Source organism: Rhipicephalus microplus, chromosome 1, assembly GCF_043290135.1.
Source record: "Rhipicephalus microplus isolate Deutch F79 chromosome 1, USDA_Rmic, whole genome shotgun sequence".
NCBI lineage: Eukaryota > Metazoa > Arthropoda > Arachnida > Ixodida > Ixodidae > Rhipicephalus > Rhipicephalus microplus.
This window is the reverse complement of record NC_134700.1, coordinates 130,807,063-130,820,042: the sequence shown is the minus strand read 5'-3', so window position 1 is coordinate 130,820,042 and position 12,980 is coordinate 130,807,063. Positions and strand designations below refer to the sequence as shown.

The 12,980-nt window shown below is 44.9% G+C and overlaps 1 protein-coding gene across 5 annotated transcripts in view; it reads right to left on the bottom strand.

The window, feature by feature from the left end:
* LOC142798219 (uncharacterized) overlaps positions 1-12,410 on the bottom strand; it is a 277,973-nt gene extending 265,563 nt beyond the window's left edge. Inside the window, exons 1-3 of one of the 5 annotated variants that reach the window (XM_075887371.1) lie at positions 12,226-12,410; positions 9,447-9,503; positions 9,162-9,322 (exon numbers count right to left, since the gene is read on the bottom strand). In XM_075887371.1, coding sequence (XP_075743486.1) covers positions 9,162-9,293 — 132 coding nt within the window. In that variant the 5' untranslated portion in view covers positions 9,294-9,322; positions 9,447-9,503; positions 12,226-12,410. Of the gene's footprint in view, positions 1-9,161; positions 9,323-9,446; positions 9,504-12,225 lie in introns of those variants that run through there. The other 4 variants (XM_075887370.1, XM_075887372.1, XM_075887369.1 and 1 more) reach the window with 4 other exon arrangements.
* Positions 12,411-12,980: the final 570 nt, after the last annotated feature.

Sequence of the window (12,980 nt, the reverse complement as noted above, 5' to 3'; positions counted from 1 at the left end):
CCGGCGTTAGTGACAGAAAAAGAAAGAAAACGACCTCGTCTAGAAGAACCTGATGCTGAAGGCACAGCCATTGCATACCAGTCACACGGCCGCTCGATTTCCCCATGCAAGGTACAAGAAAACGTAGCGTCGGGCGAGTCTACGGGTGCTCAGGAACACCTTGAAAGCGGATTAAAACATGAAGAATGCCAGACGACGTTCGACCTGGCTCGATATATAGCAGAGACGAAACAAAACGCACATCGCCTGGAAGTGAAAGTGCAGAGACTGCACAAGCACTTGCAAGAACTTCAGAAAAACAGCGACAAATTCCGAGAAAAAGTTGAATATGAAAAGAACCACGCTTTGCAAGCTCTGAAGGCCCATCGGCCAAACGGGCCGTTGTATCAATGATCGATTACGCTCAAAACAGAGATGGGCACCTGTCCACACATTGCAATGACTGTGGTTGTTCACCCATAAATTCAAGATGTATCATAATCAGCCGGAACAAAGATAAGTGAACTCGTGAAATCATCGAAGCAAAGACCATAATCATTGAAGGAGATAATTGTGTCAGCTCACCTTGTTAATGTTATCAGAGAAAGAAATGCTGTTCTTGAATTTGTCGATGCACTGAAAATGTCACATTGCCAAGTATGTATATATGAAGAGCGGATTTTCAATAAAAAAAAAAAACTAGTTGCTAGACTGGCGCCCTATCCTGTCTCCTCCTTTTCATTCCTTGTCGGAGTTGCGCCACGAATATTTTATTAAACCGTTAAGCAACAACAACGAAAAAAAGTGAGCAGCAGTCGCTTATCACTTTTCCAAAAAACAAAACATGAACAAAAAGTTTGGGAGCAAAACTTTGATCTCAAGGACAGGAGCTCCGACGAAACCTGCTCGGTATGTGAGTGACACATCCAGCTGTCGTGTCTTCTCAGAGACTACATAAGAGTTATAAACGGTGAAATCTGCGTACCAAGGGAGAGACCAGAGCTGACACTGGACACCTTGCCATAGATGGCTTCCGATGATCGTGCAATTTGCCAACATAATCGTTGAATCCAGAACGTCCAGGAAAGTGGGAAAACTCTGTAGTTGATTTTACCATTTCCAAAAAAATTGCAGCGTGTAGTGCTGATGACGAAGCAGCTGATGCTGCTCCATCAAAGGACATTCCTGCTGGCCACAATAAGGAGGTTGCGAACACTGTACAGACAGCTTGCTGAAGCATTTGGTCATGCTGTGTACGCTTTCAAATAATTGGAGCTCTCACCACATTCCAAACCATGAAAGAGCTGTTTACTGCAAGCTTAATATGCAAGAAGACGATCCTGTATCGGAGGCAGCGGCAGTTTTCTCACGAAACTTTGGAATAGTGAGACAATCATGTGGATCAAATGCTCATCCTACATCAACGTAGCTTTTGATCGTTGTAAACTTCAAAGCCTCGCAAAAGCAGTCAGCTCAGGCAATGCAGGGCTTGGTGAAGAAACAACGTGTTTTACTGGCCCTCGCGACGGCTCCAACCGAGAAGCCCAAGGTAACGAGTAAGACAATGAGTAAGACAATCTTGTTGAAGCAGGAAACGTGGACTAAGCAGACTGTGCACCCCGAAAAATTCAATCCGATCATAAAAACACGTCTAGTATAAAAGTAATGGACCTATATATTGAAATGACATGACTACACTTCCATTTGCTTACCACGACTGAACCGGCACGAAATTGTAAGTTAACAGATCTTTGAAACGAAAGGTGGGCTTCTCTACCCTTCTGAGACCTTGTTTGATGCTGTGAAGAAACTAGAGGGCATATTTGCTAGCTTTTTCAGCAACACAGAGCTGTGCAGCAACAGCGTTGTTGATGTGATGCTGCTCACGAAAATCTGCTGAAGTTCGACAAATGCCCCAAAAGCTCGCCCCGTATAGTATGGCTCCATGCAATATTTCTGGAGCCATAACAGGATCTTCAATGAGTCCCACTACTTAAGCATTGTCCAAGCAGGCATCATGTGTCCTACTGCTTTTCTGTAAAGCCATGTACAAAAAAAGTGTGTCAATGGATTCAACCCATAGATCCCGTCCGTCTTAGATTCCAATATTGATTTGCAGGTTATGGTCAACCCCTACTCGCACACTGTGTATGTTGTCAGCTATGTGAGTAAGCCTAACCGTGGAATTTCAACTTTGCATAGGGCACCCGGGCAGATCAAGGCAGACATAAGGTCACCTTCATACTGACCATGCCACCGGCAGAATGCACACATACGGGGAAATCGCCAATATGAGCCCCCACATTGTTCCACCGACTCGACTAACGTGTGGAAGCTTAATGCTACACAGAATTACAAGGATAGCCCACAGAGATTGTGGCATCTACACCTTGCCGAAGTTTGTTCACCTGAAATCACCAGGAAGTTCACAGGATGGGCCGCTGCTGCGTGCCGAACTGTCGTGGAAATTATGACGGTGGACCGAAGGTCCGCTTGTTCTCCTTCCCTAAAGACGACCGCAGGATAAAATGGCAACGCGCTATTGGTCGCCAAGCTGTCGACATCGACACTCTGCGTGATCCGAAGGTAAGAATTTAAAATTTTTACCAATAAACCTTCACATAAAGCGAATTCTGTGTCGCAGATCTGTGCTAGTGCAGTGCATTACTGAGCAGTGTCACTCTAGATCTCAATCCTTGCTAGTTGTAGAAAGTAATTCAGGCAGAAAAACATGTATAAATCTTGCTAAAATATTTTAAAACATTCTTTTTACTTTTGCATATCACAGGTCTGCGAACTTCATTTGAACGCAGAGTATTTGAGGACTACCATCACTTACACGGATAGCAACGGAAAGACTATAGAAGTTCCGATGAACCTTACTAGACTAAGCAAGGATGCAGTGCCGGCGATGTTTCTGAACAGCCCTGCTTACCTATCTGACTGTGCTCCCGTTCACAAGGAGCCTGACGCAAAACGGAAGCGCCGTGAGACAGACCAGCTACAAAAGGGCATTCAGATGTTGCTTGTTTTGCAGGAAGAGGAGGAACGCAAGAATAGCATGGCATCTTTCGAGGAGCTCGTGTCACAACTCTCACAACTTAAGTTGTCCGACTATTGGATAGTGAGCAGCACGGAAGCTGCTGTTATGTTTCTGCATATTCAGAGTAACACACTACCTCTAGAGGTTGAACGTTCTGTGGTTGTTTCCGATGCGTCGCACATTTCTGCCTACTGGAAAAAGATGAAGCTGCACATTGCTGATGTTCCCATTCCTGAAAAACTAGAGGACGTTCGGAGCTTGCAGACTATTCTTGAAAGTGTGGAGCATTTCAATGCTTCAGAAGTCTGCGAAAGATGCAGAAAAATTGAAAGCCTGCTTCCACTTTATTTTTTCTATTCTTGATGACCTGTCTAATGGTGACCTACCAGAAGAGGAATTAGAAGCGTTCCGAGTTTCTGAAGGAACAGTTGCGCCTTCTACTTAAAGAGCGAGAAGCTGTGAGATATTCTTCAGATCTTCTTATACTAGCTTGCATTTTTTATACGATCTCTCCTCACGCATACAAATTTGTTCGCAACACTGAGAAATTAATGTTACCTCATCCTTCCACAATATTCAGGCTGCAACACCCATCCTACACCACAGAAGCTTATCATCACAATTAACTGCCTGAGTTTCAGCAACCTAGCATGCTCAGTATCTAGAGGAAATTACGAAGCAGGAGTTCTCAGTGCTCTTCTGCCAGCACAGGCTGGTCTCCAAGATAGCCCAAGTGCTAAGCAACACCTTGTTGACTAACTGCTTGATTCGAGAGACTTGAGTGCAGCAGAAGACCTGCTTACAGAAAGTGCCCCTGACCATTCATCCTGTGTTGTAGCTTTCAGTGACTTGAAAAGAAGGCAGTGGCATTTTTTGAAGTGACTGTGCCATCCGTCGCTTAAGGTGAAGTTCTCGACACCCATCTGCATGGCGATCTCTCGCGCCATCTGCTCCGGAATGGGTCCGCTTATCGGAAAATTCGAATTCCGCGCACGTTTGAACCAAATGAAAATAACTTTTTCAAGTTCTTTGTGAGGCGTCGTCCGCATCCGCTTAGAGCTGAAGGCTCCATTCTTGACAGCTCCTTCGATTGTCTCTTTATTCTTCAGGATCCGCGACAGCGTCGACTTCGGGATGTCGAGCTTTTTCGCCACCTCTGTCTTGGTCAGGCTGCTTCGGTCGAGCTCCTTAAGAATTTCGAGCTTTTTTTCAAGCGAAAGTGCCTGATGGGGCCCCCTCTTCGTGCTCTCCATCGTGCCGAAATATCTGTATGTAGTCACGCAAGTAGGTCAAACGCAGTTAACAGCTTCTGCTGCCGCCTGCTGTGGCACAAGCCAGTATGGCTATTGGATTGGCTCGTCTGGCTATGGCGTTGGCTATACATTCCATGGTTGTGAGACTACTTTTGTTATGAGCAAGTCTGCGTTGAGTTTAGCGTTCGTGCCGTTTAACCGTAGGTGACCAATAAATAGTGTTTTGATTAACCAAAGAATTTTACTGTGCTGAAAATATAAATCTAGCTAAATGATCCTATTTAATTCTGTTAATACGGCATTTTCGTTTAACTGAGTTTCGTTTAGTGGTAGTGCACTGTAGTATGAAAAGTTGCAGTGGCGCCATCTCACGGCATCCATGCGAAAACGCCGTGCGAAGCTGTTCGTGCCACTACATCTGTTCTAGTTCACTATACTTACTTCGTGCATGGGCAAATTAATGGAACATGTTGTTCAGAGCAGGCTGAATAGATTTCTATAATATCAGAGACTGTACCCCGACACCATGATTGGCTTTATGTCTCATCTTTCGGCATGCGACGTCATGCTTAAGCTCAAAGAACAGGTAATAGACAAAAAAACGGTAGACACAAGGGTAGTCGTAGGGTTAGATGTTTCGAAAGCATTCGATAATGTGAAGCATTCGGCCATATTGGAGAGTCTGGGAGCTATCAATGTAGGCACGAAGACTTACAATTACGTTAAAGATTTTCTTACGAACAGAACAGCAACGATCAGCTTGGGAGAGCAGTCATTGGACGGTATTAAACTGGGAAGCAAGGGTACGCCGCAACGATGAGTTCTGCCGCCCACTTTATTGAACATCACGATGATGGGTCTCCCCAGGAAGCTAATAGGCATAGAAGGACTGAACCATACGCTCTATGCGGACGATCTGACGATATGGATGAGCAGAGGTAGTGACAGGCACATCAAGGGGACGCTGCAGAGGGCGATCCAAGCTATAGAGAAATATCTGAAGCCAATTGGCCTCAGGTGCTCGGCAAAGAAGTCGGAGGTCCTTTTTCTAACATCGCAGACGCAGCGACGGGGAAGGGGACAGGACACTAGGCACAGCATCGAGCTGAGAGTAAACGGTAACATTATTCGCATTGTCGACAGTATCGGGATCTTGGGTTTGCGGATTCAAGCTAATGGCAAACACGCCGAGACCATCCAGCGACTGGAAGCGAGTACCAAGCAGACGTGCCGATTACTCAAGCTAATAGCAAACAAACATGCGGGTATGAAGGAAGCAAACCTACCAAGGTTAGTGCAATCTTTCGTAATTAGCAGGATTGTGTATGTAGCCCTCTACCTGATATTCACCAGAGCAGAGAAACACAAGGTCGAAATCATTATTAGGAAGGGGGTCAAGTCTATTCTCGGACTTCCCCCAAGCACATCAATGAACAAAGTCTTAAGTTTTGGGGTGTCCAACACCTTAGGAGAGCTCATTGAAGCGGCGACAGTATCGCAATATCAGAGATTGCTGCGCACTCAAACTGGTAGAAGAATCCTGGAGCGGCTGGGGTTCGAGCCCCAGGCGTATTCCAAGTAGAGAAGCAAAGTCCCACCGCAAGGCAGGGACAGGCTAAGAATGCTCCCGTTGCCCAGGAATATGTACCCGGTTCATCACAAGAGCAGGCGAAAGGACAGAGCTGAGGCGTTGCAGAAAAGCCTGAAAGGCAGGCAGGATGTGATTTAAACGGACGCGGCCAAATACAAGCAAGGTAAAGTATACGCAGTCGTAATTACACGCGAAAACGAAGGCCCTGCCTCGTGCTGCAGCGTCAGACATTTAAGAGCAACGAAGGCAAAAGAAGTTGCCATTGCACTGGCTTTGACTCAAAATAATGTGAGAGTTATTGTTAGTGATGCAAAATCTGCAATCAGAAATTTTGATGCGGGCAGAATCTCTGTTGCAGCTGTACACATATTAGCCGTCGGACAGCCCCCGGCGAAGCAGGTTTCGCTAATCTGGACACCGGCTCATCAGGTTTGCGAGGGAACGAGAAGGCGCACACGCTGGCCCCAGGTCTCACTTTCCGTCTCAACAACATCCCCAAGCGAGGAACCCCTACAGACCGCTGACGAACTGAGCATTTATAACGAAATTCTTAACCATTATAAGCTGGGGCGTAATAATTCCCCGGGAGCGCATAAGAACCTTTCAAAAAGCGAGGAAGTTAAGTGGAGAAAGTAGCAAACAGGAGTATTTCCGAACCCACAATTGTTGAGCCAGTGGCATACCTCGGTGTACAGCCCTCGGTGTAGGCATTGCGATGGTAGAGCGGACTTAGTCCACATGGTTTGTAGCTGTCCTAACTTTGATGAGCCAGACAGAAGCAGAGAATCCTGGGAGTCCTTGCTACTCAACAAAGAGGAAAATGCTCAATGGCAAGTCATCGATCTCACCCTCATCGCCGCCACGTCCTAAGGGATCCCGGTCGACGGTTAGGGAGGATGAGTGGGTCTAGGCTGACACCTATACCCCATCATCTATTTGACGGGTGCCAATAAGTTATTTCTCTCTCTTCAGCAAGCAAAGCTTTGGTTCTGTGTATGAAGAAAGCTGTTTGTGGCACACTGTTTTGATCATTGTCATTATTACTTACTGTTTGAAATGAATAAATATGCACCATATGCAATGAAAAAAACAGCCAGTTCCAAGTGCAAGTATTTATTTTTGCTTCTTTGACACCTGCCATTTTCATTAGTGTTTGCCACATATCTTCCAGCACCTTGCTGCCCCCAACCTGTGCATATATTCTTCGACAGTGTTGTGCATACAACTAGTGCATGATTTTTGGTTCCCCTGGACAGCCCGAGCTGTATCACCATCATCTAGGTCTTCTTGCTCGGAGTCATCAAAATTAACGCATAAGTTATGGAGCAGCGCAGGCAATGAAAAACTTGCTCAGTCACAATAAGATGTGGCGCTCAGGGTGAATGAGCTGGCAGTATGTTTCCTTTAAGCAGCCAAACTGTTTTCTATTACGGTACTTACAGCTGAAAACCTTTTGTCAAGACCTATGGGTGTATTTTGCAACACTGTGAAGTCTGAGTAAAAAGTTACACAGAAGGATAGGCTGTATATCTCTAGAAGCTAATGGTTAAGCAATTCTAACACATAGTTAAAGAAGTTTTTGTAAAAGTGATGGTATTTTTGGTATCTTAAGGTATAAAGAATTTCCTGTTCTCTTCTAATACAGATGTCAAAGTTAAGGCCACAGATTGCTTAAAAATTAAAACTAATGGTGGAAGCAGTTGTAGTCGGTGAAAATGACCTTCTTATTTGGGGATTGTATTTTTTCCGCAAAAGTAGTCGTCACGTGTTTAGACAACACAAGTAAAAAATAAACAAGTTTTAGTTAATGCATACATGCAGTAATGCACTTTTAGTACAGAACTCTCTGGGGCACAAATCATTCAAAAAATACCAGCTTACTTGCCATCTTTAATTCAATGGACAGTTGTTCTACGTTGGAAATAAACGACACAACAGATGGACTCACAGCCAGAAGTGTCAGCCATCCTAAGGAGGAGTCTTTGGAATGAGCTCTTCGAGCGGGTTGCCACCCTCTCACGCTTGATTTGTTGGTTTCACACCAGCGCATATTTAAGCAAAATTAATTCGTAGGGAAGAACAGAACACATGCCTGTATTTACGGATGGGCGTATATTATAACGAAAAAGTGCACGACAGAAGAGCAGAAGCGCGTTGTGCAAACGTACTCCAATCTTACCAGATAAATGCGAGTTTCTGCAGATCTCGCGAGCACTCGCATGTGGTTGCATGTTGCTGTCGAGCATGCAGGCGAAACACAAAAACTCCGGGCAGACAGAAGTTTGCCTATGGAAGCAGACAAGACAGTATTTCTTTTTTGATTTTCCCACTATACTTCAACTTCGTGGTGTACTGTACCTCGACGTTCTTCCATGCACACCAAATGCATTTAGATATCTTAACAGGCAGGTGGACCATCCCACCAAATGTTTTGTGGTACAGTACACAGCAGCATCACAGTCAAACTACATACTGAACTTGCAACTGTCTTTTCGAGAAACTACTCCCAGAAACAGAGCATCGTGTTTCCCACCTTGGTTCAAACGACGTGACAATGACCTACAGGTGCCAACCAGCCACACATGCCGCATGTAATAAGCGTAGCAAGGCAGATACTTTCCAATGCCTCCAAATCTTTTGGGCAGCATGTTTGGCAGGAGCAACCTGAAAACGAGAGTATGGCACGGCGGCCGTTGCTAGGAGCAAGTAACGGCGCGTCCCTGCGAGTGTGTAGCCAATACCGAGCCGCCGCAGTTGCCATGTGTTGAGCATTCTGGATATTGCAAATGCGCGTATTGGAAGCGGTGGACGTTCTGCGCCGTCACGTCGGCTCACAGGGTGACAAGGCAACATTGGATGAGTACGCTTCTCTGCACCGCTGTCTGACGTCACCTTTGATGCAAAATAATGCCGTTTTTTTGCCTAAATGAATATTTAAAGTAAGTGGTACTGTGTTGGCACCCACCACGTTATCATTTGGTTTTTGCGATAGTTTTTCTAGACTTTAATCGAAAACAGCATGTAACGAAAACCTAGAAGAAAGGTTGAAAATTCGCAAACTTTTTCCAATTTCGTTACATTCACGTTTAACTGCATTTCTTCTTCATGGATGGTGCAGTGTGTTCATGTTCAACGTAGTAGATGTAAGAAGCAGCAGTTCAAGTCATTGACGGTGAGCTAACGATGCCTTAAAAGCACAATAGAGAAAAACTTAAGAAAACTACGGAAGCACGATGTACCACACAATGTGCAGGCCTGAAAGATGACAAGCAGGTGCTGGTTCAGACACACTCACCTTCGGAGAACTGGTGCACTTGGCACTCACTCTTTGGATGAGAAAGGAGTCAGGAACAGGACCATGTGCAGTGGACTGAAGTGGATGTACAATGAAACGAAGAATCCTTTTATGTGCTCCCCAGGCAGCCATAAATCACCCCACCAGGAGCCATCCAGGAGCTGGATTACACAAGTACACATCTTTTCCTATTTATAACATGTGCACTTTGTACAACATTCACAACAACAATGCTAACCTGGTATGCGAACCGCAGTAACAACAAGAACTAATCAAGGAGCTTGCCTGAATACTTTGCTCCTGCGGGGATGTCAGATGCTAGACGAATGAATCAACCATCATCTGAAGAAGAGATAATGACACTAAAAGTTCATTGAATTCTATGGTCCCATATGCCGAATGTACCACACAATCATGAGACATACCATAAAAGGGAGCCCCCAAATCAACTTTGACAATTGAGGACCCACATTGTGCACCGAATACTTTGTACGCTAGCATTTTTTTTTTTTAATTATGCTATCAAAGCATAGTTGCCATGGCCATTGCTGCGGAAAAGCTAAACAACGCTTGAAATCTTAAAAAATGGTGAAATCAGCTTGATGTACCTGAATATTTCGTACTTTTACCAACCATTCCCGATTTTGCATTACTGTCTTGACTTTTCATGCAACATTCCAAGTCCCATGTCGTACCTGTCAAGACGGCATACGTCCTCAACTTGTCCATGACCGCCCAGTCAGAAATTTTGATGTATTCCAATGGCAACTGAACAACGTGTGTCACGCTAGGAAATGTGAAGTTAGCCTGAACTAAAACCACAAAACAAGGCTGCAGGGGCTAGCGGTCGCTGCAAAGCACTTTAGCTTGCATGCCATAGCAAGCCGGATATTCGAGTGACAATGGTGCAGCTGTAACGCATCCAACAGCAGGCTGTACCTGTTGTCATCTTGATCGTTTGCGAAAGCCTCCTTTGTGCCTCCCTGCTCCTTTACAAGGCACTCAATGAATATTTTCACCATCTCTGCAACCGGATGTTTGAAATATGCATCCTTCAGGTTTTCTTGTGAGAAAAGTCAATGCAGAAGGGCCAGAAAAAGTGTGGTGATGTTCAGTCAACACGACAATTACAAGGAAAGTGCCATAATCCTACAAAGTTCCGAAAAGTGAAAATAAGTTAAGCAGCAGCTCTTCTGCGACTCCAAGAACTGGAAAAAAAAAAGGCTAAAAGGCGATGTACGTTTATGAACAAATGGCTGGAAGCAACATAGTTGGAGCAGCGGCCAGCCATAAGAAAAACCCAAGGCATATCAAGATGAAAGGTGTGTCCATCCGAATTCTCGGGAAAACTCAAAGGCACTAGCCCCATCAGAAAGCGTACCCAGTCAAGCAAGCACAACAGGTCTGCACACACAAAGAAGAAGAATGAGTGAAACGCAAATTTATCATTGCAAAGGATTCCTCTCAAAAAAAGATGGCTACAACTGCTGGAATTAGCTTTGCCTACCACACAGTTGTTTACCTCCAAGCTACCTGTCCACAGACTGAACTCTGAAGCTGGCGAGTCAAGTTTTTGCAGACTGAAAGCTTAGCAGTAACATACATTATTGCCTCACAAAGTGTGAAAGCGTTGTATAAAATGTGTGTGCCTCTTATTCCATCAAGATGCTCTCTAAAATTAACTAGAGGAGACTCTGGAGCTGTGGTCGTACAGCCACCACGTGAATGATGGGTAGTACGTAAATTTGCCAAATCTTCGGGATTGCAGCTTGGAATGCACTTGTGCCTTTGTTTGTTGCTGTGTTTTGGTTTAGTTTCAAATAAGAGAACGAACTGTTGTGAATTTTGTGAGCGGATTCGAGTCGGTGAACCTGAAAAAGTTTAATGTTACAAAGCGAAGCTGCTGAATTTTTGCCGAGCTTCATCTGGTAGCTAAGTGGATTCAATCTCCACGATACCAAAAAGAACGAAGATTAGACAAAACCAAGTACTACCCATCATTCCCATGCTGGCCAAAGCACCGTGCGTTGCAGCTCCCATATACATTAGCACTAGTTTATTACAGAAAACTCAATGCTGCACACCACCAGCTTCGCCGTTTTATCAGTCTCTGCCGAAAGCCGCTACCTTTTTTTTTTTTTTTTACACAGAAAGTGTTTATATACCAGAATCCATTTATACCTACCTGACATCATTTCAATGATGTAACACAGCAGTGAAAGAACAAGTGAGGTCTTTATGGCATCCCCGCAATATCACACTATTTTTCCTTTGAGGTCCACTGCCCGATATAATGCAGTTTTGCCACATGAATTATATTCAACATCGGACTAGCCTAAGATCATGCTATTTTTGTTTCTCGTTAAAGATACTAACTACCTCTAGCTTCTTTATCCAGGATGGTGGATCACCTTAGCTCGTTCAATGCACAGGCGGCCAAAGAGCTTAGATGCTGTAAGCAAGTACCGCAGTAAAGGTATCGTTTAGCACAAACACCACGGGCAAACTTTTTTTGTGGGGGCTGGTCGCTTCGCTGTGGCGCAAGGCGAGAGACTCCTGGCCATGGTTTAAGCTTATTTAATCTTTATTTAATCACAAACCCTGTCGAGTGGTGTAACAAAACAGCACACGAAGGGTGCAAAGCCTCTTGGTTGTTCCACGCGTGGTTTCCGATTCGACGTGCGCACGACTAATCTTCACGTAGGTCAAGTACCAGTTTTATTCTTATTTGCGGAGCAGGCACACACAAATGCTTTAAATTTAAAACAATGTCCTAACCATTAATGTTCAGTCACGCTGCAAATACCCGGAGGGCGCGCTGCACATAAAATGGCATAGATACGCAACAGGTGCTAACAATACGTTCGCTGGCACTTAAATGTTATAGGTTCGAAATTCAGAGGTTCAATAATGCCCTCGGTTCGACGACGCGTCGAGTTCAGAACGGCCATTAACACTTTACAAGTAGTCATCATCATTCTTTACCACTCTGGGATATGACATGCAATCGAATGCACACGATTGACAGAAAACGTGCTCCACGCAATGAACTTTTGATACTCACACTTTCGTGGGCTGCGCTGTCAGTTATCGTATTTATCGCCTAGTGCTTCAGCGTGCATTTATCAGCGACTTTCACACAACCATTGTCACAGTGCGTGACAACACATCAATTATAAGTGCACTATTACCACAACCCATGCAGCAACAAAGTGTTGTCAGGCATGCTCCCTGCCGCTGGCGCGAACAAGTGATGATGCACGTGGCAATGGGGAAACCTCAAGTGTTTCTCATTTTGTAACCAAGTTTCAGTATTTTTTTGACCACGTATTTCACTCGGTTAAATCCTAATAATATTTCTGAATATGCTCACTTGAGTCGGGCCATTTGAGTAGAGTGCTCAGTAAAAAGGTGAGAATGTGCTTTGAATGTGTAGTGACGGAAATCGGGGCCGAATGAGCTGGTGTTTTGAAATTGCTTGGGAGAGTATCCGCTTGCTCAATGCCTTAATGTACCGTTATCGATGAAACGAAGCTAACGACGTTGAAAAGTCGCTCTGCTGACTGAAGTTTCTGCTAAGAGTGCGCTTGATATGCTTGCGTTTCGCTATATCGAGGCGCATATATTCGGAGCGTATCCAAATCTGCTGTCTCTACCGTGTGTGGCGCGCTGCTACCAACATTTTTTTCGCGTCGAAAGAAATCCAAGTCTTGGAAAGGATCCAAGTCTTGTGGGTGGGGTGGGGGGATGCTGGGGTGCTCGGGCCTCTTTTGGGCGGTATCATGTAGCATAATGGGGGGGGGGGGGGGCAGCTCCCTT